The sequence below is a fragment of the Malaclemys terrapin genome, chromosome 25 (assembly GCF_027887155.1).
Source record: "Malaclemys terrapin pileata isolate rMalTer1 chromosome 25, rMalTer1.hap1, whole genome shotgun sequence".
Taxonomy (NCBI): domain Eukaryota; kingdom Metazoa; phylum Chordata; order Testudines; family Emydidae; genus Malaclemys; species Malaclemys terrapin.
In genome coordinates this window covers 15407659-15431324 of record NC_071529.1, presented here as the reverse complement: position 1 = coordinate 15431324, position 23666 = coordinate 15407659, and the positions used below count along the sequence as shown (strand labels likewise).

Below are 23666 nucleotides of genomic sequence, written 5' to 3'. Positions count from 1 at the left end.
GGCCTTTGGCCGTGCGTCTGGGAGACAGGAGCTCGGCCGGGGTGGGGGCTGCACGGGCCGTCCCGGGGCGATCCAGGCGGGTGATTCGAGTGGGGGTGGGGTTAGCACTCTGCCTGGCCCTGGGCTGCGCCCTCGGGCTGGGCTGGGGGGTCGTTTCAGGCAGGGATTGGGCTCGGGAATGTGTCGTGGGGACCTGCAGGAATCTGCTCTGGGATGAGGCGCTGGGAGTGAGGGGGGGGTCAGGCCGGATCCAGCCTGTGTCTCTCAGTCACACTAGGGCCCTGAGCCCCCAGAGCCTCCCCCCAGCCCGGGCCCTGCTCCGACTGCGCTCGCTGAAGGAGCGTCTCTGTCCTGCTGCGTGTGGCTGGGGGGGGCGGGGGGAGTGTGTGTCGGGCGGGGGGGGGGCTGGCGTGCTCTGAGAGGTTAGGTCGACATAGCTGCAGTGCTGAGCTGTGAAAAATCCCCCCCTCCCTGGGCTGCAGCTGCCCCCCCCCCCCACAGTGCAGATGCAGCTGGGTGGTCCCGTCGTGGGGGGAGTTGGAACCCCTGTCGGGGGGCATCGGCTGCGTCTGCCCTGCGGGGTTCGGCCAGCGCGTTCCAGGGCATCGCTGGGCACCCAGCGTGCTGACGTGGGGGTCTCCGAGAGGAGCTCACGCCTGGTCCGGCTCACCACCAGCTTGCCAACCCGCCGCTGAGCTGCCCTGGGGCTGGGCGGGGCCATGAAGGTTCCTGCTTAACCCCTCCCCCCCCGCAGCCCAGCCCTAGACAACGCTCCTGGATGGGGTTCGGGGGCCAGGAACTCACCAGCTGTGCCCTAGTTCATGGGCTGCCTCCCCGGCCCCACCTGGGGGTCAGGGCCCAGGGCGGAGCTGGTGAGTGCAGCCTGGAGCAGGGGCCTGGCCATGGGGCGGGGCAGGGAACTGCCCCAGGGGGTCGGGCGCCATTACCAGGGTTCTGCTGGGGGGACTCCGGCGGCAGGATTGAGTCACAGAGCAATAGGGGGCTGTCCGGCACGGCGCGAGCCGAGAAACCAGCGCTGAGCCAGGCGGGGTTTCCGCACAGGCAGCCGAAGCTGGGAGCAGCCCCCCCCCCCATGTTTTCGGAGCAGGGACAAAGCTGCGGCGTTATAAAGAGCAAACCCCAAGCTGGTGCAGCGGCTGCTGTTTGTCTGGGGGGCTCTGAGGGGTGGGGGCTGGTTGCACTCCCGAGATGGGCAGCCGCGGCTGGGTCCGGGGAGCTCAGCAAATCTGGCCCTTCGCCGCCAGGAGCCAAGCTGGGCCCGGCATGGGGCACCCCTGGGGCACAGGCTGTATGTGCCCCCCCCCCGGCGGGAGGAGGACCCTCGCTGCTCCCGTGGTGACCGTGTGATGCCCGGGAAGGAGGCAGCGGCTGGAGCAGCCAGAGGCGCAGCCAGTCGCTGCTGGGACTCGGCCTGCCTGGGCTCCCGGCCCCGCTCTCCGGCCAGGTCAGAGTGCCAGGTGCCCGCCCCCAGCGCCGCCCGCGGGTGGGGCTCCTGCCAGCTGGGCGGCTTTGCTGGTGACAAACCCTGGCCCGTTGCCTTGGCGATTTGCCCACAGTCGTCTCCTGCCCTTGGTGTTCTCTCCAGTTCCCGCAGGGGTGATGGGGAGGCCCTGGTCATGGACCCTCAGGGGATGTCTCTGCCCCCTGCCCAGTCCTCTGCAGGGCACAGTCCGTCAGGGCTTATTTCTCACCGTGCCAGACTCCAGCTAGGGCCCCTGCTCCCAGCAGCCGTGCACCCCCCCGTGCCCCCACTGCGACGGCCCCTAATCAGCCGGACGCCTCCCGCCAAAGCCCCCTGCAGCCCCGCCTGTGGGGCCAGCTCAGGGCTAGTGGAAGTAGGTGCGTCCCGCGCTGATCTTCCTGCCGTTAGCTGGGGCTGGGCCAGGGGAGAGCTTGGCCTCCAGGGAGGGTCAGGCCCCACAAGGAAATTGCTTCCGCCAGCACTGGGTGGCTCCTAGGGACCCATGCGGCCTGGGACGCTGTCAATAGCTGGGGGCTGGGCCAGCGCCCTGGGGATGGTGCCTAGTGCCACGTGAAAACGGCGTGTTTCACCCCTGAGCTGTGGCCACGGGCCGGGGGTGGCTTGGCCATGGCTGAGCACTGGCCTGTGGCCAGGCAGGGCTGGGGGAGCTGTGCAAGGGGTGGGTGCAGAGGGGGGCCACGTGTCCCACTAGTGACCCCTCCTGGCTGAGGCAGGAGCAGTGGGGAGCCCCCACCCTGCCATGGCCCATCTGGATGCAGCGGGGATGCCTGGAGAGGGGGATAACGGGCTTGCCCCATGCCATGGGACTGAGCAGCCTGTCCCTGGGGGCACCCCCCGCACCGCCCCCCAAGTGCCATCCAGCTTGCAGCAAGGTGCCCATGGCTGGGCACAGATGCCAGCCTGGGGGTGGCAGCACGGAGGTTCTTGGCCTGAGCTGTGGCTGCCTCTCCCAGGCCACGGGGCCTGACCCACAGGCAGGGTGAGGACTGACAGGGCCCCAGGGCTGACCAGGGGCCTCCTTTGGGGCTGGAAATGGGGGGTGCTGCCCCTGGCTTGGAGAAGTAATAGACCAAATCTGGGGTTTCCATCACCAGTGGCCCTCCCCCCATAAAACATGTTCCAGCATCCCTGGGGGGCAGATTTCCCCCCCGCGCTCTCCGCCTGCAGGGCCTGGCTCTCCGGGGGCTCGGAGGTGCACCGTGCCACGGACACGTGTGGCCACGCCGGCGCCTCTGACGTGCCAGGGACGGATGCGGCTCGGCTGCCAGACCCCCTTTGTTGGGGCCGGGTAATTAGCCTAATGGGGCCCAGTCTCCCCCTCCTCCCCGCTGCTGACCTTCCGGCAGCTTTGTGCCGTGCGGGCCGGCGGATTCCTTCGGAAGTTACAGGCTCATTAGCGCCAGGCGACGCGGCCTGTCTCCATCCCGCACGACCACCAGCCACTCGGCTCCGGCCGCCGCATAATGGGGAGCCACAAATGAGGGAACGGGCCTCGCCCGTCTCCAAGCAACGGGGGACAATGGGTGCGTGTCTCCCAGAGACTGGCCCGTCCTGCAGCCCCAGCCCCAGTGCTGGCAGCACCGTTGTGCGGGGGCTGGGGAGGGCAGGGGATGAGTTTCGGGGCAGCCTGGCCCTATAAAAGCCTGGGCTGCCGGGGAGAGCGGCTCAGGGCGTCACTGCTCCTCACCGGGTCATGCCCAAGCTTCGCTCAGGTCCTCGCAGACACCTCGGACCCATGGAGGTGCCCAACGCCAAGGTACGGCGCCAGGGCCTGGCCACCAGGGCTGGGCTGGGCAGAAGAGAGGCCGCAGTGCAGGGAGGTCTCGCGCCAGCAAGGGCACGGTTGGGAAGGGGCAGGCGTGCAGCACGAGGGGGAGGCGAGCACAGTGACTGGGGGTCGCGTGATGGTGGCCTTGAACCCCAAGCTGGCGTGTCTCCCTGCCCCATGTGCCCTCCTGGTGAGCAGCTCTGGGGAGGAGCCCAGCCTGTCCTGCCCTCAGGGGATGCAGGCCGGGGTGCAAATGGCATCTGCTTTGTCCATTCCCGGTGTCTCTCCTGATCCCAGTGGGGTCCCAGAACCCACCGAGACACCCCCTCCCCTGCCCCACGAGCCCTGGAGCCAGCCTGCTGGGCCGCGTAGGACACTGGGGAGGCAAAGACCTGCTAGGGCTGCACGCTGGGCCCAGGTCTGTCCCGCCTGGTGCCTGTGGCCCAAACCGCCCTGGCCTTGCATCCACTGCGTGAACCGCTCCCCACTCAGCACCGTGGTGCGTTGCACGAGCATTGCACGGGGTCAGTGATCTGGCTGAGTGCCAGGTGTCGCAGAACCGAGTCCCGCTCAGTGTTAAAGGGAGACCCAGCAGCTGTTATATTTAACCTCTTCCCGACCCTGCCCGGGTGCAGCCTGACCCTGCCGGCCACGCCCGAAACGGGGTGAGCTTCCCACCCGCCCCGGACCCGCCTCACCCCGGAGGGCTCCCTGGGGGCAGCTTGGTCTCCATGACGCACCCTCTGCCAGCCAGGGGGCCAATTAGCGCTAATTGCAGCCGTGGCTGTTTCTCCTGCATGGAAAGGGGCGGGGGCTGCAGTGTTGCCATGGGGTGAGAGGCAGGGGACAGTGTGTGGCTGATCCCTTTGTCTTGGATTTTGGAGCAGGTTGCTAGGGCCTGTGCAAAGGGCGTGTGACAGGCAGGACTCCTGGGTTCTGGGAGGGCAGTGGGGGCTAGTGGTTAGGGGCAGGGGCTCAGGACTCCTGGGTTCTAGTCTTGCCATGGGAGGGTCGTGCAGCCCAGCTGGTGCAGAGGGGTGTGGTGAGGTGTGAAGCCGGCTGGGGGGTGGCTATGGGAGACTGGGGCGTGCTGGGTCTTTTAGGGGAAGCGTTTGCTGAGGGTTCACAGTGGAGCAGGGCAGGGAGGTGGCGCCCACGTGAGGTTTGCTGGGAGAGGGTGGGTCTGGGCCTGCGAGATGTGTGGGGTTGGCTGGGGGAGCTTGTTGGGGGCCCCCCCGCAGGCTGGGCCGGGCCGGTCGCTGGGCACCACCCAACCTGTCACTAGTGGGGTCAGGGTCACTAGTGGGAACCGGGCAGCCCAGCACTGCAGGGCGTCTTGCTGGAGCTGTCAGAGCCAGGATGCCAAGCTAGATGGGCCCCTGGGCTGAGCCCGTCTGGCAGCTCCTGGGGGTGGGGGGGGGACAGCGTCTTTGCAGCTTGGCTCTGAGATCCGCAGCCTGGGGCAGAGGGGGGCTGAGGCGTCTCTGGGTCTAACCCCCTCAGTGCCAGCCTGTCCCTGCACTAATGCCTGCCTCTTGCGCCCGCAGCTCCACAGGGCCTGCTGCCTCCTGGTCCTGGCGCTGCTCTGCTCTCTGGCTGCGGCCCGGCAGAGTGTGCCCACGTGCTGCCGCCAGAAGACCTGCCCCTGCCGTGTCTACGACCTGCTGCACGGCTTGGGCAACCACGCCGCCGGCATCCTCACGCTGGGCAAGAGAAAGAGCGGCTCGCAGGCCTTCCAGAGCCAGCTCTACCGCCTGCTGCACGGCTCGGGCAAGCACGCCGCCGGCATCCTCACCATGGGCAAGCGGGCGGAGCTGGCGCCAGAGCAGCCAGCCTCGGCCTGCTGGGCCGTCTCCCCCCGGCCCTCCAGCACGGACGCCCTGCTGCCCCCAGCCACGTGTGCGGCCAACACCGCCCCCGCCAGCACCAGGGAGTGCCGGGGCCAGCTGGACAAGGACTCTGCCACGGGCCAGAGCGGGGCGGCTGCAAAGAGCTTTTCCTGAAGTGGCCGGGGGAGCAGCAGCCCGTGGGGGCAGGGGGGATCCACGGGGAGACTGCGGGCACCACGGGTCGTTTACAAATAAACCCCAGCCTGAGACTCACTGCTGTCTGCCTGGCATGTTGTCTCCCAGGAACAGCGCGGCTCGGGGGGAGAGATGGGGTGCCCGGGGACCAGCGGCCAGCTGCTGTCACACGGGTGTGAGTGGCCCAGGTTTGAGCCCCGCTGCCTGGGCTGGAGCAGAAGGGAGGAGGTGCGGGGACCACCCTGAGTGGGGCGAGCTCAGCTCATGGCAGCTCCCCCGGCGGTGGGGGGAGGGGGGACTGCTGCAGGAACCCATGGCTAAGGGGAGGGTCTCTCGAGAAAGACCAAAGGAGCCTAGGAGCCGGGCTGCGCTCACGGGGAACTGGCCCCCGTGGCCACCAGGCCAAGCACTGGGCAAGGCTAGGCCGGCCTGGGAGTGGGCGAGCTGGCTACAGCCTGAGCCCCGAGCACCCCGCGTTCGCACTGCAGGCACGGGGGGCTGTTCTCCCACTAGCCGGCAGCAGGGCTGTGACTGGGGTTCCCGGGCTGGTGGTCCGCGGCTGGCAGCATCTGATTTATGTAGCAGATGCTCCGATCTATTGCTCGGTGTCTGAACACACACACACACACACACACACACACACACACACACACACACACACACACACACACACCCCCCCCCCAGCACAGGGGCTGGGCAGTGCTGGCGGCCAGAGGGCAGTGTTGGAAAATAAACCGGCCTGGCTGGGTTGCTGCTGTGGATAGACTCACAGGCAGGGGTCAGCCCCAGGCCTGCCCTGGGCGAGGGGGGGGGGCAAGAGCAACCCCAGCTCTTGACCCTGGGGAAGCAAACCCCCCCTTACAGTTAGCAAGCCCCTGGTTCCCCGCCCCTGCCCTGCCTGCTCCACCCCCTGCAGCCCCCGGCGCAGGGCAGGAGCTGAGGAACAGGGCTGCGACGTGACTGGCCCCAGAGCAAGGACTCGAACCCGGGTCTCTTGCCCTGCCCACGGTGCCAGTTTTCCTCTAGGACACCCCACTGCAGCCAGACTCTTCTCCCACACCCACCCTGGCGCCCTCCGCTGTGGCCCCTACCTGGGCCCCACGTTTGACGGGAAACCCTACGCTTCTCCCCTGGATCCTTTGTGAGCCCCTTTATTGCTCCCGCCTGGAAGGCCCTGTGGAGACGCCAGGCCAGGGCGGGAGGCCAGGGACTTCTCCAAGGACCAGGCTCTGCACCCGGCCACCTGCTCCACCTAAGGCCCGGGGAGGCCAGTCTCTGCTTGGCAAGCCAGGCTGAGCCACCCTGAGCGTCCAGGGGCGGCTCCAGGCACCAGCAAACCAAGCACATGCTTGCGGTGGCACAATTTCAGGGCCGGCATTCTGGCCATCTTTTTGTGTTTTTGTTTTGTTTTTGTTTTGCTTCGGGCGGCAAAAGCCTAGAGCCGGCCCTGGCAGCAGCAGCGTGGGGGGCGCCCTGGGGGCGCCCTGGGGCCACTGCGGTTCGCGCCGTGGGGGAGCAGTGCCTGCACCTTGTGGCTGGGCCGGGCAGGCTCTGAGCGGGGGACACTCAAGTTGGGGGCCGCCCCGCAGGGCACACGGAGCCGCCTGCAGGTGCCGCAGGGCAGCCACCCCCCCCAGCGCCACAGCCGGGGCTGGGCAAAGAGGCCCGAGCCGCCCAGGGGCTGCGGCAGGGCGGCCAGAAGCAGCAGTGGGGCCATAGAAGGTGGGGTGCTGCCGTGTGGGGCCCACATCCCGCTCTCTGGGGCTCCGCTCCCTCTGGGGCTACCCTGCCGCAGCTGCTCAGCCCCCTACCGGGCCCTGGCTCTGCCCTCCTGGGTCCCGGCCGGCTCTGGAGGTGGGAGCCCTGGCTGGAGGGACCCTGGGCTGAGGCGCGGCCCGGGAGCCCCCCCGCTTACCCCGACTCTGCCAGCACCGGACTGGCTGGAGGTGAGGGGGGAGCGGGCAGAGCCAGCGCTGGTGGGGTGGAGAGCCCAGGGCTGGGGAGGCAGGGGGCGGGAAGAGAGAGCCCAGAATTGGGGTGGCAGGGGGTGTGGGTGGGGGAGGGCACTGGTGGGGGGGGTGCAGAGCCCAGGGCTTGGGTGGCAGGGGGTGTGGATGTGGGAGAGCCCAGAGTTGGGGCAGCAGGGGGTGCGGGTGGGGTGGGGGGGGGTGGGGGGAGAGCCCAGGGCTGGGGAGGCAGGGGGCGGGAAGAGAGAGCCCAGAGTTGGGGTGGCAGGGGGTGTGGGTGGGGGAGGGCACTGGTGGGGGGGGTGAGAGCCCAGGGCTGGGGTGGCAGGGGGTGTGGGTGGGGGAGGGCACTGGTGGGGGGGGTGAGAGCCCAGGGCTGGGGTGGCAGGGGGTGCGGGTGGGGGAGGGCACTGGTGGGGGGGGGTGAGAGCCCAGGGCTGGGGTGGCAGGGGGTGCGGGTGGGGGAGGGCACTGGTGGGGGGGGGTGAGAGCCCAGGGCTGGGGTGGGGGGCAGCCAAAATTTTTTTTGCTTGGGGCGGAAAAAAACGTAGAGTCGCCCCCTGAGCGTCCCCCCGGGGCTGCGCTGCTTGAACCAGTTTCCGAAGGTCAATGAAAGCAGCCGTGGCACCTGGTGCTGGCAGGGAGCCCTGGCACGGAGCTGAGATTTCAGCGCCACCAGCCAACACGCTGCAGCGTCAGCCTGGGGGAGGATGTACCCGGTGGGGGGGCTCAGCCCCTCTTGGGCCCATCGCCGCTCCACACTGATGTGCGCTCAGCCAGGGCAGTGGGAAGGAAAACCCACTTCAGGCTGGGGCAGTGACCCCAGAGCCTCCTCCCCACATGGTCCCTGGGTGCAGAGCCCTCCCACCTGCACTGTCCCTGGGTTCAGAGCCATCCCCCCCCTCGCACTGTCCCTGGGTGCAGGGTCCCCCCCCGGCATGTTCCTGGGTGCAGAGCCCTCCCCCCCGCACTGTCAGGGTCCCCCCCTCCCACCTGCACAGTCCCTGGGTTCAGAGCCATCCCCCCCTCGCACTGTCCCTGGGTTCAGAGCCATCCCCCCCCTCACTGTCCCTGGGTGCAGGGTCCCCCCCCCCGCACAGTCCCTGGGTTCAGAGCCATCCCCCCCTCCTCGCACTGTCCCTGGGTGCAGGGTCCCCCCCCCGGCATGTCCCTGGGTGCAGGGTGTCCCCCCCCACGCACTGTCCCTGGGTGCAGGGTCCCCCCCCGCACTGTCCCTGGGTGCCGGGTCGTCCCCCCCCCCCGCACTGTCCCTGGGTGCAGGGTCCCCCCCCCCGGCATGTCCCTGGGTGCAGGGTCCCCCCCCACTGTCCCTGGGTTCAGAGCCATCCCCCCCCCCCCGGCATGTCCCTGGGTGCAGAGCCCCACGCACTGTCCCTGGGTGCAGGGTCCCCCCCCGGCATGTCCCTGGGTGCCTGGTCCCCCCCCTCGCACTGTCCCTGGGTGCAGGGTCCCCCCCCCGGCATGTCCCTGGGTGCAGGGTCCCCCCCCACTGTCCCTGGGTTCAGAGCCATCCCCCCCCCCGGCATGTCCCTGGGTGCAGGGTCCCCCCCCGCACGGTCCCTGGGTTCAGAGCCATCCCCCCCCCTCGCACTGTCCCTGGGTGCAGGGTCCCCCCCGGCATGTCCCTGGGTGCCGGGTCGTCCCCCCCCCGCACTGTCCCTGGGTGTAGGGTCCCCCCCCGGCATGTCCCTGGGTGCCTGGTCCCCCCCTCGCACTGTCCCTGGGTGCAGGGTCCCCCCCCCCGGCATGTCCCTGGGTGCAGGGTCCCCCCCCACTGTCCCTGGGTTCAGAGCCACCCCCCCCCCCCCGGCATGTCCCTGGGTGCAGAGCCCCACGCACTGTCCCTGGGTGCAGGGTCCCCCCCCGGCACATCCCCGGGCTCAGGTTTCCCTCCCCGCCCGCAGGGTCCCCCGGGGCGGGGCCGCGCCGAGCAGCCCGGCCGGGATTAGCGGGGGGCGGAGCGGGGCGGCGCACGGGCTGCACCTGCCGCCGGAGTCCCGCTGCCCGAGCTGCAGCCCGCGGGCCGGGCCGGGGAGCGGGCGGGCGGCGGGGCCATGCCGGTGATGAAGGGGTTGCTGGCCCCGCAGAACACGTTCCTGGACACCATCGCCTCGCGCTTCGATGGCAGCCGTGAGTCTCCGCCGCGCAGCCGGGGGGCCCGGGGCCGGGCGGGGCTGGGGGGGGGGGCGCCTGCGCCCCGGGGCTGGGCTGGGGTCCTACTGGACAATAGGGTTGGACTCTCCGGGCCGGGCTTAGAGGGACCCCTCCCCTAGGACCGGGTTCCCTCCGGAGGAAGCTGCCACACACCCTCCCCAGTTATTTCTCCCCCCCCCCGCCGAGGCTCTGGGTAGTAGCAGAACTGCGTGTGGGGTGTGTCTGTGGGGGGGTGGGGAGGTATCGATACCAGGGATCCGTGACCTCAGCCCCAGGCCAGCTGCCCTGCGTGACCCCCTTCTGCACCTGGGGGGTAGGGTCAGTAGCAGGGATCCCTGGCCACACAGACCCCCCCACAACCCTAGGGCTGGGGATTGGTCTTCTATTGTTGAGCCAAGTGCAATGACACACCCCCCCCAGCCCCGGGCCCTGCAAAGGGGGTGCCGTGTGTGTGCCTGCGCTGGGTCCCCGCAGACCCAGGGGGGTTGGGGAGGGGGTGACTTCATCAGTGCCCTGGGATCCAGGGAGCTGCCAGGCATGTCCCCTTCCTGCTGCTTCTGGGAGACTGCTCAAGGATCCCCAGCTCATGGGGGCTGCCCCCCCCCAGCTCAGCCAGGCCCCCACGCTGATCCCCAGCCCATCCCTGTGCCCCCACTGTAAAGATGACTGGTCATTTCCATATAACGCTGCTCCCCTCTGCCGCCCTGGGGGATGGGCTGTGTCCGAGGGGCACCTGGGGGTGTGAGAAGGTTTGGTGTGTCTGGCCAGCACTGAGGCTATTTTGTGTCACCCCACAGCACCCCAGGGAGCAGTGATGGTGGCCAGGAACGCGCTCTCCTGCCAGGTCGCGCTCCCTGGGCAGGATGGGCCCATAAGTCTCCGATTTTGGCATGGGTATTTTTATGAAAAGTCACGGACAGGACGCAGGCAACAAACAAGAAATCACGGGTTTATTTTTGCCCAATCTCCGTCACCAGGGGCTGAAACCCGAGCCCCACATTGGGATTTTCGAGGCGTCATGGCAGTCTCATAAAATCACGGACTCCGTGACAGATTCGTCGCCAGAGGTCTAAAGCGGGGACACTGGCGTAACAGCCCCTGGCGAAGGCGGGGGCTGGGATCTCTCTCCAAGCGCGCTGCTCACTCCTACCCACGGTGTGCACAATCTGTGTGCGTCCCGGAGAAGGGAAAAGTATCTTTATATCTTCCTGCTGACCTGTCAGTTGGTGGAAAGAGTCAAAAAACCTTCCGCAGACTTCATCTGCCCTGGGAGAGCTTGGCCTGTTCGGATTAACCCCCCCACTGGCATTCACAATACAGCCTGTTTAAAGTGCTGCCCCCCCAGGGGGAAGGTGTAGTAAGCGTGGCGTTTTGTAAATAAAATGCCATATTGCAGATGTGGGGATTTTCCCCCTAAGAGGATTGCGATTTAAATACTTCCAGAAAGATCAATGAAAACTAATTTAGCATTTCCTGGGGCCCCCTGACAGCTTTTCCTAATGAAACCGCCCTAACCCCTTTGCCTGGTGCAGGGAGCGAGCCACCGGCCTCTCCCTGACAGGCTGTCCCACGAGGGAGCCTGAGTCACTGGGGAGATAACCAGGGCGGCTTAAAGCACTGAGCCCCCCACTGCGGAGCCATAGCGGTGCCCAGAATTATGTAAGTGTGGATTAAACGGAATATGGTTTGGGTCAGGCCGGAGGGGAGCACAGCCGGATTTCAGGAGTCCAACCGGAACGTGTTGTATTAGGGCACATCGAGTCTTTTGTTGTCTTGATGGACTGGAGGGATTTGGTGCCTCTCCTCTGCGTTGCCAGGTTGTCCCAGACTCAGCACCAGGGACAGTTACCATTGGCCTCCAAGCGCACAGCTCAGCGCTGGCCCGGCCCACGTGGAGCGGGGAACGGGGCTTTGTCAAGGGTCCTGGAACAACGCTAAACCCAGCCTGGGGCTGCATTTTCTCCCAGGCCTCCGCAGCTCACCGCAGGCAGAGCACAGACACCGGACGCCCAACTGACTCGGGGCTGGCTAGCGGTGTAGATGGTGAGGCAGGCACTGCTCAGGCGAGCAGAGTATCCTAAGGTTTATCCCAGAGGGTCTCTGGGCGTGGTTTCCCGATAGCCACAGGTGGCTGGTTAGCCCATCTCAGCCTGGCGGCTGGGATAGGGGGCTGTCTGGTTTGGCTTGTGCTGTTAGCATGTCCCAGGCCAGCCACACGGGGAGGAGGTACTAGGGAGCAGCTGGGAGGGGAGCAAATGGCCCAGGGCTGCTTATGGTGCTGGCATGCTTGGGAAAGGGCAAGTGCAGAGCGCGCCCCGTGGGTCGCAGCTGCTCACGTGCAGGGTGACTGCCGCTCACCCCAGAGCCCCAGGGAGCAGCTGCTGGCAAACTGCTGAATTTTCCCCAGCAGAAAATTGAGTTGAAAACAGGTGGGGTTTTTTTGTTTTTTGTGTGGAAATTTTGGGTTTTTTTGGTCAAAAGAACCCCCTGAAGTCTTCTAGTTGCCAAAAACTGGGACTTCTTCAGGGTTCAGAGTTTCATTTTTTTAAACAAATCTGCCCAATTTTTTTTAAGTGGATTTTTTTTTTTTGTGAAAATTCCCATTTTGTCAAAGATCCCTTTTCCGCTGAAGAGACGGCCGCCTGGGGACTTTTTTGCTGGCTGTGCAAGGCTGGGCTCCTCCGCCAGTCGCTCGTCTGAGCACCAGCTGCTGAATCCGCGGGCCAGGTGATGGCCGATCCGCCTGAAGGAGCCCCCCTCAACCCGCTCTGATCCCAGCCCTCGCACTTGGGGAACCCCTTGCTCACGTGGGGAGATGATGTACGTTTGGGATGGAGCCAGCCCTGGTTGGTGCCGCCGTTAATAACCTGACACAGGCCCAGCCATGGCAGATCCGAGCCCCTTGGACTCTGGGGCAGACTGGGTCCCAATGTGCAGCCGGGGCAGGGGGCTCTCTGAAGATAATGCCACATGGCACCAGAGGGAGCACCTCCAACCCACCAGTCACTTCCCTGGGGACTCTGCTGTTCCCAGGGCGTGTTCTTAGGTACCCATGAGAGATGGAGAGATCCACTGGGTTGCAGAAGAGCCTCCCAATGGAGGGGGCAGATGCTTAAAACTGGCCAGGGTGGAGTCCTGGGAGTCTGCCAGGGTGGATCCTCCCCAGGGGCTGGGGCCTGACCCCTAATGTCTGTGATTCTGTTGGAGGAAGAAGCAGCCTGACCCCCAGTCTGTCAGCTGCTGGCACGGTGTGTGGCAATGGCAGATGGCCGCTCCCTGCGTACCCAGCGCCATGCTAATCAGGCCCCAGCGCCAGCGGGAGAGCTGTGCTGGCGAGGACGGGCTGTGCCTGGGTGAGGGGCGGGTCCTGGGCACGGCTTGGGCCCTGGGAGCTGGCTGGCCGGGGGCTGAGAGCAAGCAGTCACCGCAGCTGTGCCCAGTGGGCAGAGACAATACAGATAAAGGCACATGCAATTACCGCCCGGCTGGGCGCCCCGGCTCCCCTGCAGCCGCCAGTCCCCGCAGCCCAGATGTTTCAGACAATGACACGGCTCCTGCCCACCCCCAGGAATTATATTTTCAAAGCCCATCCCCCCCTTGGCTCCCAATGCGCTGCAGCACAGGGCTTTGTTCCCCCACCACAGCCACACGCACCAGATGTTTGCATAACGACCTGAGCTCCCATCAGCGCTGGGGAGAGGCTGCAAGTGGGGTTAGGAGAAGGGAGCCAGGACTCCTGGGCTCTGTTCTAGGGAGTGCAGTTGCCTGCAGGGTCCAGGAAAGGGTTAACCAAGGTCTGCCAGGGCTGGGAAGTGCTGACAGGTTCTGTTCCTTGAGCCCTGGCAGAGGGTCTCGTACCCCTTCAGCCAGCTGAGGGCAGGGCCAGCCCTGGCTCGTGTCCCACCCGCTCACCAGTCACTTCACTGCCTGCCACCGATGGGGGGTTGGCGCTTAGTTTGCCAGCTAGCCGGGGGCATCTCGCTGGGCTCAGACATTAGAAACCCCCAGAGCCTCAGTTCTGGGGGGCTGCAGTGTTACCGGTGCCATCGCGGCAGCGTCTCCCCGGCTGTACACACACAGGTCTGTGCGCTGTCCCGGGCCACGGCACCGGGATGAGCCCAGTGATGTTGCCGTGCATGGGTCGGTCGGCAGGAGGCGGCACCGAGAAGGGAGGGGCAGTGGGAACGGAGACACACGTGGGGCCATTGCCCCCGGAGCGATGGCGGAGCTGGCCTGCACCGGGGCGAGGAGCAGGGTGCCCCGGGCCCGCGTGGGAAGAGGCTCCCCGGGATGCTGTGTTTGCGTTTCCAGGGCAATGCGCTGCTGGCGAGGCTCTGGCTTCAGGCCTCAGTGTGTCTTTGCTGGGTTTAATGAGGCGTGAAAGGGGGCTCGTCCCAGCGAGGCCTGGTGCTAAATGAACCCTGGCTCGCCCATGAAGCAGGCCCGGGCCTGCTGCATGATGCCGTCCCCCTGGTGGCACCTTTGGTGCCCGGCCCGCACAGCCGGGGGCAGCAGGGCATGGGGCAGGAGCCCCGGCTGTGCCGCGGTGGGGACCCTGCGTTGGCGAGAGCGGAGCCCCGCCCCGGCCAAGCCAGCAACCCCGGCTCCAGGAGCCAAGAACCTCGCCACGGCCGTTGGGTTTTGATTCCCCAATGCCGCCCGCTCTGAGCTGCAGCAGCGAGGCCCCGGGGCCGCCCCTGGCGGGGGCAGGCACCTCAGGAGCTGGGGCCTTTTCCAGCCATGGCCTCAGCTGTTCTTGCTCCTGCCCTCGGGCCGCTAGTGCCATTGCTGCCTGTTGTCATGGAAACAAGGAATGGTGCCAGTGCTGGGTTTACAGCCCCTAGGCCGCAGGGCTAAAGCCAAGGCACCGCTGGGCTGGCACCAGCCTGCGAGCCACGTGCACGCTGGCCGTGGGGGGAAGGGGGCCACCGCTCTGCCCTTGGCAGGATGAAACCAGCCCGGCTGGCCCCGCGGACTGCACAGGTTCCTGTGCACTCGAAGCCATCTGTCTGCGCTGGCCGGGAGCCCGCCAGCAAGGTGCCGTTCCTGACCCTGCCGGGCAGCGCTCCCACCCAGTCACCAGCAGCCCGTCGCATGGGGCCGGCTGGCAGCAGCGAGGCCAGGGGCTCGGCCGCACTGGTTCATGCCCCCTTGGGCCCAGGAGCAAGGCTGTCCCGGCCTAGCGCTACTTAGGCATTGCACGGGCTCGTTCTCAGTGGTGCCAGGGTAAACGCTAATGATCCGACCTTGCCACCCTATAGCATCCTCGGGGACCCTGCAGGGCACCCTGCGTTTAGGATACTGGTGTCTCCTCACGCTCACCCTGCTGCGGGCAGACACCCGGCGTGGCAGAGATAGGCACTCGGTGCTGGGCTCATCTCCCCGCAGCTTGTCCTGTGCCCATGGCAAGCCCCCGGCTGCCGCGCCTGCGGGGAGCCCTGGCACAGCCCCCGGCTGGGTTTGTTGTTGTTGCTGTTAAGCTGCCTTAGCCCTGCTGGGGGGTGGAGGCACCAGCTGGCGAGGGGGAGGTGCGGCTTGCTTGGCACCACTTCTCTGTGAAGATGGGAGCCAGGAGCTATATCTGGGCTCCCGCGCTCGCCTTCCCACTGAATGGCGAGGGGCAGGGCGTAGCCAGCTCACCCAGCCGGGAGGAGGGGCTGCAGCCCGCGTTGGCCACCGTCACGGGCGCGGGGGGTGGGCAAAGCGAGGAGGGGCCCTCAGGAATAGCAGCAGGACGTGGCTGCACAGGGTGGTTCCCGGGCACTTTCCATGGGGTCATCCCGGGGTTGGCGACGTGGCCCTGCTTGGCATGGGGGGTTCCGGAGCCTGGAGGGGAGCAGGGCCAGTGCTGGTGATGTACGACACATCCCCTAGCCCTGGCCCTTCCTCACCCCAACTGCCCCCTCTCCATCCTAGGTTCATCGATCCCAAGGCCGGAAGGGACCGTTGTCCTCAGCTGCTCTGACCTCCTGTGTGACCCAGGCCAGGGACCTGCCCCACAGTAATCCGAGAGCAGATCAACTGCCAGCCTTGATTTTTAAATGATCCCCCACGCCCCCTGGTGAATTGTTCCAAGGGTTAATTACTCTCACCATTAAAAACGTATCCCTTATTCCAGTCTGAATTGGTCTAGCTTCCACTTCCAGCCACTGAATCCTTTATACCTTTCTCTGCTAGATTGAGGAGCCCATGATTAAATATTTGTTCGCCATGAAGGCAGGGCCGACGAGACAGGGGGGAAGCTGGTACTGTCACGGAGTATTGGGGGACTCAGGGCCCTGCACCCCCGGCTTCCTGCGATTCACCATGACTCTCAGCCAGCCAGTAAAGCAGAAGGTTTATTTGGATGACAGGAATACAGTCCAAGACAGGTCTTGCAGGCACAGACAACAGGGACCCCCTCAGTTAGGTCCATCTTGGGGTCCCCGGGCATTCCAGCCCAGCCCCCCTTGGGAGGTCAGAGCCATCTCTGCCCCCCAGCCCTCTCTCCCTGCCTGCTTCCAGCACTCTCTTTTCAGCGACCCCTCCCACAGCCTTTGTTCAGTTTCCCGGGCTAAGGAGTCGCCTCCCCTTCAACCCCTTCCTGGGTTCTCATGTTACACACTCAGGTATGCGCCCTCGGGCAGATCCCATCCTGCAATGCAGACTATCCCAGAACACTCCCCTGTCAGCATTCACAGACCACCGTGAGAACAGGCCCAGTTCGTCACATCTCTCCCCCCTTCGAGACCGAACTGAGCAGGGTCACTTTAGCCAGTGACCCGGGGAAGTTCGAACCTACCCCCGTTCCCATGGATGCCCCCGCATCCCTCCCATTCCTTGGTGGGAATTACACCAGGCCCCTCCAGTTTCACGCCCCCCCTTAGGTCGGGGGTGCTTGATGGCACTCGCAGTTCGCATGTGGGAAGGTTTATGCGGCCTGCGCCCTTTTCCCACCCCCATACCTCTGGGGTTCCAACTGGGCTGTGGTCTTCTCCCAGCGCTCCAGTCTGGAGGTCTGTGCTTTGGGCTCTCTTGGTTCAGAGCCGCCCTTTTAACCTTGGCCACCCTCTGGAAAGGATCCTTTATGCTGGGCAAGGGTCCTAAAGCTGTTTTCCCCTTGTCCCAGGCCTTCCTCCCCCTCTGACAGGGGTCCCAGGATCTGCAGTACTGTCGGACAGTAACAAAGACCCCAGGCCAGTAAAAGCTCCGTAGCAGCCTCTGCTGGGTACGCCAGGTTCCCTGGTGCCCTGCGAGGGGAATGTCATGGGCCCGGCACAGCAGCTGGCGGCGATACTTCTGGGGTACCACCAGCTGCCTCCTGATCCCCCCTGACTTCATTTCCCCTGGGGGAGCCCATTCTCGGTACAGGAACCCCTTCTCCCACAGGAACCTTTTCCGGCCACCTCGTCCCATGGTCTGTACCGCATTGAGGTCGGCTAGGTCCCTTATTTTCCGCAAGGAGGGGTCTCTCTGTAACTCGGCCTGGAACTCAGCAGCTGGGACAGGGATGGCCACCTGCTCTTCCTCGCCCGCTGGGCCTGAAGCTGCAGCCTCCCTGAGCCGTGTCCCTGGGCGTTCCCTCCCCACCAGGTTAGGGTCCTGCGCCTCAGGCAAGGCACCCCCCCCAAGGCCAGGGCGCAGTGCCCCTCGCCGGCTCTGACTGCGGGTCACAACCAGTGCCTTTTGGGGGTTGCTTGGCCAGTTCTCCAGGTCCCCCCCCATCAATACCTCAGTGGGCAAATACGGGTGTACCCCCACATCCTTGGGGCCCTCCTTGGCCCCCCACTTCAGGTGTACCCTTGCCACGGGTACTTTGACTGGTGTTCCGCCCACCCCCGTCAGGGTCAGGTAGGTGTTGGGCACCACCTGATCTGGGGCCACCACCTCGGGCCGGGCCAGCGTCACCTCTGCGCCCGTATCCCAGTATCCATTGACCTTCCTCCCATCCACCTCCAGGGGAACAAGGTACTCTCTCCGGAGGGACAGCCCCGCGCCTACCATATAAACCAAAAACCCTGAGTCTGGAGCATCCAGCCCCCTAGAGGAGCTGGCCTGGAGCTCTCCTCCCTCCTTAGCAGGTGGTACTCTGCCAGCCCCTCTTCCCTGGGAATGCTGCCTTTCGCCGGGCTGGGTCTCTACCCAGTTAACCCTCTGTGGGTTCGGTCTGCTCAGTCTGTCCCTGAGCCTAGGGCACTGGGCCCGTATGTGGCCCTTTTGGCCACAGTGGTAGCAGCCCATGTCCCATGGGTCCCCTTGAGTAGGTCGGATGGTCCTGATGCCGGATGCTCCCCTCTGATGGGTTTTTTCTGTATTTTCCCATGGGGAGGTCCCATGGTGACTCTCTCTCTGCGTTGTGGTGGGACTGTTCCTTTGGGACTCCTCCCTTTTATCTCCTGACCGGCTCTTTACAAACTCATCAGCCAGCTGCCTGGCGTGTCGCGGGTTCTCTGGCTTTCTGTCCACCAACCACAGCCTCAGGTCGGATGGGCACCGCTCATACAGTTGCTCCAGTACCAGCAGTTTAATCAGGTCCTACTTCGTCTGGGCCCCACCAGCCCACTTGCTGGCGTATCTCTCCATGCGGGCGGCTAGTTGCAGATATGAGATCTCAGGGGTTTTATCTTGACTCCGGAACCTTTCCCGGTACATCTCAGGAGTCAGCCCAAACTCTCGTAGCAGGGCCCTTTTGAATAGTTCGTAGTCCCCTTTCTCTGCCTCTCCCAGTTGGCGGTACAATGCCACGGATTTGGGGTCCAGTAAGGGGGTAAGGACCCGGAGTCTGTCCGCGGGGTCCACACGGTGCAGCTCGCAGGCCGTCTCAAAGGCCTCCAGGAAGTCATCCATGTCCTCCCCCTCCTTGTATGGGGCCATGATGCACTTATCAAAGCTCCGTGCAGTCCTGGGTCCCCCCTCACTCACCGCAGCCGGGGGTTCGCTGCCCTTCAATCTCGCCAGTTCCAGGTCATGCTGACGCTGTCTCTCATTCTCCTGTCTCTGTCTCTCTTCATGCTGACGCTGTCTCTCTTTCTCCTCCCGTTCATGCTGACGCTGTCTCTCTTCATGCTGTCTCTGTCTCTCTTTCTCCTCCCGTTCATGCTGTCTCTGTTGTTCACGATCCTCCAGCTCTCTCAGTTTTAGCTCTTTCTCCCATTCCAGCCAATTCCGCTCCCCGGATGCCGAACGCCGCCGGGAGGATCCTCTGCTGGCCGGTGGGCTTCGCCGGGGGGACCCCCTGCTGGCCGGGGGGTTCACGGCGCCTTCGGTATTTGCTGGGCTCCTCCCCACCCTTCCCCTAGGCATAGGAAGGAGGGGTCTCGGGAAGCCCTCAGCAGCCGGCTGACCACTCCCAGCTGGGACAGACACTGGTGCCTGCGCTGCATTTGCCAGGCTGCTTCCCTGAGACACAGGGATCAGTTCATTCGCGCGATCTTCCGCCTCCAGCTGGGCAATGAGCTGTTCTTTGGTGAGCCTCCCAATGCGCAGCCGCCTCTGCTTGCACAGCTCCACCAGGTCGCTCTTAAGCCGCTTGGCATACATCTTCCTGCTGGCCACTCACCGGCCTGTGTGCTCACAGCTCCCCACAGTTCCCAGGGGGCCCCCTAGTGTGCCAGCCCTTCTTGAGGTCACCACCTCTCTGCCAGGGTCGAGCTGCAGACTCCTCCGCCCCTGGGACCACTCGCTGCGATCCCCCCGGGGGACCCTGTTACTGCAAAAGTCCTTCTCGCTGGTCACACACTCCCAGGGGTAATAACCGTCTCTCTCTTACTCTTCAGCACGCCTGGTCCCCGTCAATCCCCCTTCGTTTTACTGCTCCCCAGTTACTTACTGCAGGAAGCGCCGTCCACGGGGTGCAGTAGATCCCGCCGCTGCCACCAGTTGTCACGGAGTATTGGGGGACTCAGGGCCCTGCACCCCCGGCTTCCTGCGATTCACCATGACTCTCAGCCAGCCAGTAAAGCAGAAGGTTTATTTGGATGACAGGAATACAGTCCAAGACAGGTCTTGCAGGCACAGACAACAGGGACCCCCTCAGTTAGGTCCATCTTGGGGTCCCCGGGCATTCCAGCCCAGCCCCCCTTGGGAGGTCAGAGCCATCTCTGCCCCCCAGCCCTCTCTCCCTGCCTGCTTCCAGCACTCTCTTTTCAGCGACCCCTCCCACAGCCTTTGTTCAGTTTCCCGGGCTAAGGAGTCGCCTCCCCTTCAACCCCTTCCTGGGTTCTCATGTTACACACTCAGGTATGCGCCCTCGGGCGCCCTCGGGCAGATCCCATCCTGCAATGCAGACTATCCCAGAACACTCCCCTGTCAGCATTCACAGACCACCGTGAGAACAGGCCCAGTTCGTCACATGCCATGAAGGCAGGGCCGACGAGACAGGGGGGAAGCTGGTACAAATTACCGGGGCCCGGCGGCCTAGAAGGGGGCCTGGGGCCTGGCTTCCCCCTCCCCCCTGTCGCCTTACTGGAGCCTGGCAGTCCGGAAGGGGGCCCGGGGCCCGGCTTCCCCCCCTCTCGTCGGCCCTGTTTAGCCGGTCCGCCCTTGCTAGGGGGGCCCGAAAAATTTTTTTCACCGGGGTCCAAACCTGCTCTCAGTGGCTCTGCATGAAGGTACTGGCAGCTGGTGATCAGATCACCCTTAACCTGCTCGTTGGTAAGAGAAATAGATCGAGCTCCTTGAGTCTCACTGTCAGGTAGGTTTTCTAACACTTTAATCATTTTCATGGCTCTTCTCTGACCCCTCTTTGATTTATCAACGTCCTTCCTGAACGATGGGTCCCAGAACGGGCCCCAGGATTCCAGCAGCGGTCATGTTAGCTCTTTTGCCACAGCGTCACACCGGGAACTCGTTCAGCTGATTGTCACCCCCCGCCCCCAAATCGAGCTAGAGTCCCCATCCTGTAAGTGTGGCCTGCATTCTTTGGTCCTAGCTGGCTTGTGACGGAGCAGGGAGCGAGGCGGATTTGACCTGGGAATGTTGCAGGGGGGTTGCATTGGGGATGGGGGACTTCCCTTGAAGGAAGCTACCTGATCTGTAACCTGAGCCAGGAGGGGGGTGGGAGAGGTGACACCTTCTGCCCGGGAGACTGAACAAAGGAGAGGAGGAGCAGAGGGGAGGGGGGAGAGAGCGGCTGGAGGAGGTTTTGTTTTCAGTCTGGGGCTGGGTGGAGGAACGCAGGGAACCCCAAGCTGGGGTCTAAGCTCCCTAAACCCCCCAGAAGGACTTGATTGAGGGGTTCCGGTTGTACCTACACGCTCTGCTTGGGACTGTGTTCCTGTCATCTAATAAACCTTCCATTTTACTGGCTGGCTGAGAGTCACGGTGAATCTCAGGAAGAGGGGTGCAGGGCCCTGACTCCCCCACACTCCGTGACATGGCTACGTTGACATTTGGCCACATTAAAACACACAGTGTTTGCCTGCACCCAGTTTACCAAGTGATGTATCACTCTGTATCAGTGACCTGTCCTCTTAGCTATTTACCACTCCCCAATTTTTGTGTCATCTGCAAACTTTATCAGTGGTGATTTTATGTTTTCTTCCAGGTCGTTGATAAAAATGTTAAATAGTGTAGGGCCAAGAACAGGTACCTGTGGGACTCCAGTGGAAGCGAGCTCCTTAGGCAGCTCTTTTAAAACTCTTGGATGCAAGTTATCTGGACCTGCTGATTTGAAAATGTCTGACTTTATTAGCTGCTGTTTAACATCCTCCGGAGATGCTAGTGGAATGGAAAGGGAGTTATCTTATGACATGACTACATCATAGGTTTTTCCTGAAATACAGAACAGAAATATTTATTTAACGCTTCTGCCTGTGACGATGCTGCCCGTGGAAACCCGCTGAGGTCACTCAATTAGGGTGAACTGCAAACAGAACGGGGCAGACAAACCCCAAAAGCTGGTGGATATTCCAATACTTAGATTTACCAACCAGCCCAAAACAGCTTCTGTAGAACTTCACTGGTTACTCAGAGTCCAAACAACGCAGTTCCCTTAAAGTGCCCAGCCTCAGGCCTCCGTCCAGACACACCTGTCCGATATGATGCTGATTACTGAAAATCTTCTCTCATCATATAAAAGAAAAGGTTCTTCCAATCCCAAAGGATCAGCCACACACCCAGGTCCAATTATAACTTAGATCTTACCCAAAATACACACATAGCCAATTCTTATTAACTAAGCTAAAATTTATTAAAAAAGAAAAGAGAGAGTGTTGGTTCAAAGATCAATATACAGACAGACTTGAATTCAATTCTTGAGGTTCAGATACATAGCAGAGATGAGCTTGTAGTTGCCAAAAGTCCTTTTAGAAATAGTCCAGAGGTTATAGTCCAATGTCCATATTCAGGGTGGCTCTAGTCAATGACTGGGGATCTCAATCCTTACGGTTTAAGGTTTCCCCCTCTTGAAACCCAAAGCAGATCTGAGGTGAAGCAGGCTCGTGTCCCAGGGTTCTGATACATTTCCAGCAGCCTTTTGGCCTGAAAAAACAATAGGCTTAATTCTCCTTCTCCCAAACATCCTGGCAATTAGCACAGGATCATTTATCCATTAAACAGTTCACATACAGGTTACCACAACCTTCAAAGAGACATAGAGACAATAATACTATTTCCCTCAAGTGTCTTCCTAAATGTTAATACTCCTTTTTTTGATCTCTGAATCAAAGCTATAGCAATAGACAAGACTTGTTTGCTTTCATCACAGGACCTGAGCAAACATCTCCCCTTCTACCTCTACCAATGCAGACTTACATTTCAAAGCTCTGTTCATTTACAGATCCTCCTAACCAGTCTCTAAAGTTCGGCCATGGGTAGGTCAGTCTGGGAGTTAATTAACTCTTTCTGGCCCTGTCACCTTTCAATGAGATATTATATCACTCATAACGTCACGCTGCCTTTGCTGCATTATTACTGAGAATTCTACCATTTCCATTTAGTAATGGATCAATGCTATTGTTAGGATTCTCGTTGTTCCTAATATACTTACAAACTCCTTCTATTTCTGGCTCAGCAAGGATGGGGGCGTTGCTAGTTGTTAGAGCAGGAAGGGGAGAGCTGGGAGCTGAAATTCCTGGGTTCCAGCCCAAGCTCTGGGAAGGGGTGGGGTCTAGTGGTTAGAGCAGAAGGGCCTGGGAGTCAGGACTCCTGGGTTCTATCCCTGGCTATGGGAGGGGAGGCTCAGAATGGAAATGCTTCCCAGGACCCCTCCAGAGCGCTAACCTGGCCCTGGGGGGGTGGGGTCTGTTTGCTTCTTTCCAGATAGCAACTTCATCCTGGCCAACGCTCAGGTTCACCGCGGCTTCCCTATCGTCTACTGCTCTGACGGCTTCTGCGACCTCACCGGCTTCGCCCGCACCGAGGTCATGCAGAAGAACTGCAGCTGTCGCTTCCTGTACGGGGCCGAGACCAGCGAGTCCGTCCTGCAGTGCATCGAGAAGGTTCTGGATGGGAGGCAGGAGTACCAGACTGAGGTCTGCTTCTACAAGAAGGGCGGTGAGTGGGGCAGCGGGCGCGTGGCTCGCTGCACTCCCAGGGGCCAGCCCCGGCCCATATACTACATGGGTCCCCCGAGCAGAGGAGCTGGCTCCAGGCCCTTAGCTTAACAGCACGGCTGATCCTGCCCAGGCAGCTGCTCCCAACGCCCCAGGCCTTTCACGTAACCCCATGGGTTCAGTGTGTGTCCTGTGGCCCTCTCTAGTGGCCGGCTGATGTGGGGATAACAGCCTACTACTGCTACCAGGTCCTAGAGTTACTCCCGTAACTCACTTCTTAGAGCCTCCTGCTTTTGCGGCTGAAGGTGCAGAGTTGGGTCCCTGCTGGCTGTGGGGTTGGGGGGGGTTGTGCGCCAACCCGGTCTCGTAATGGGAGCGGTGCTGACTAGCCCTGCCCGGCGGTAGTGGGGGGCACTGGCCTTGGGGGCGTTTCCTGGCTCAGCTCCTTCCCCTCTTCCCCGCAGGAGCCGCCTTTTGGTGCCTGCTGGACATCGTGCCCATCAAGAATGAGAAGGGGGAGGTGGTTCTCTTCCTCGTCTCCTTCAAGGACATCACAGAGAGCCGGGGCAAGAGCCACCCGGGAGACAGGAGAGATGGTGCGCCCTGGCCGGGGGCAGGAAGCATGTGGGGCTGGATGAAGAATGCCAGGGGGTGGAGTCGGGGCGTGGAGCAGGCTGGGGGGAGGGGACAAGCCAGTGTGGTCCTGGTGGCATCTGCTCGGAGCCAGGCTGGCTCCCCGTGGCCCTGGCTCCCGAA

At 63.2% G+C, this 23666-nt stretch overlaps 2 protein-coding genes across 2 annotated transcripts in view; both read left to right on the top strand.

The window, feature by feature from the left end:
- Positions 1–237: 237 nt before the first annotated feature.
- Positions 238–5374, top strand: HCRT (hypocretin neuropeptide precursor). Its single transcript, XM_054014683.1, has 2 exons — positions 238–3260; positions 4820–5374. The coding sequence occupies exons 1-2, from the start codon at positions 3198–3200 to the stop codon at positions 5273–5275; spliced, it is 519 nt and encodes a 172-aa protein (XP_053870658.1). The 5' UTR covers positions 238–3197; the 3' UTR covers positions 5276–5374.
- A 3964-nt stretch (positions 5375–9338) lies between these two features.
- KCNH4 (potassium voltage-gated channel subfamily H member 4) overlaps positions 9339–23666 on the top strand; it is a 32706-nt gene continuing 18378 nt past the window's right edge. Inside the window, exons 1-3 of the mRNA XM_054014421.1 lie at positions 9339–9414; positions 22678–22911; positions 23375–23506. Of these exons, the coding sequence (XP_053870396.1) occupies positions 9339–9414; positions 22678–22911; positions 23375–23506 (442 nt within the window). The remainder of the gene's footprint in view (positions 9415–22677; positions 22912–23374; positions 23507–23666) is intronic.

What these genes read in the sequence shown, in the direction of transcription:
- HCRT (XM_054014683.1), top strand. Translation starts at nt 3,198, where the DNA reads ATGCCCAAGCTTCGCTCAGGTCCTCGCAGACACCTCGGACCCATGGAG. An exon ending in TGGAGGTGCCCAACGCCAAG is followed by an intron (nt 3,261 to 4,819) that starts GTACGGCGCCAG and finishes TTGCGCCCGCAG; the next exon opens with CTCCACAGGGCCTGCTGCCT.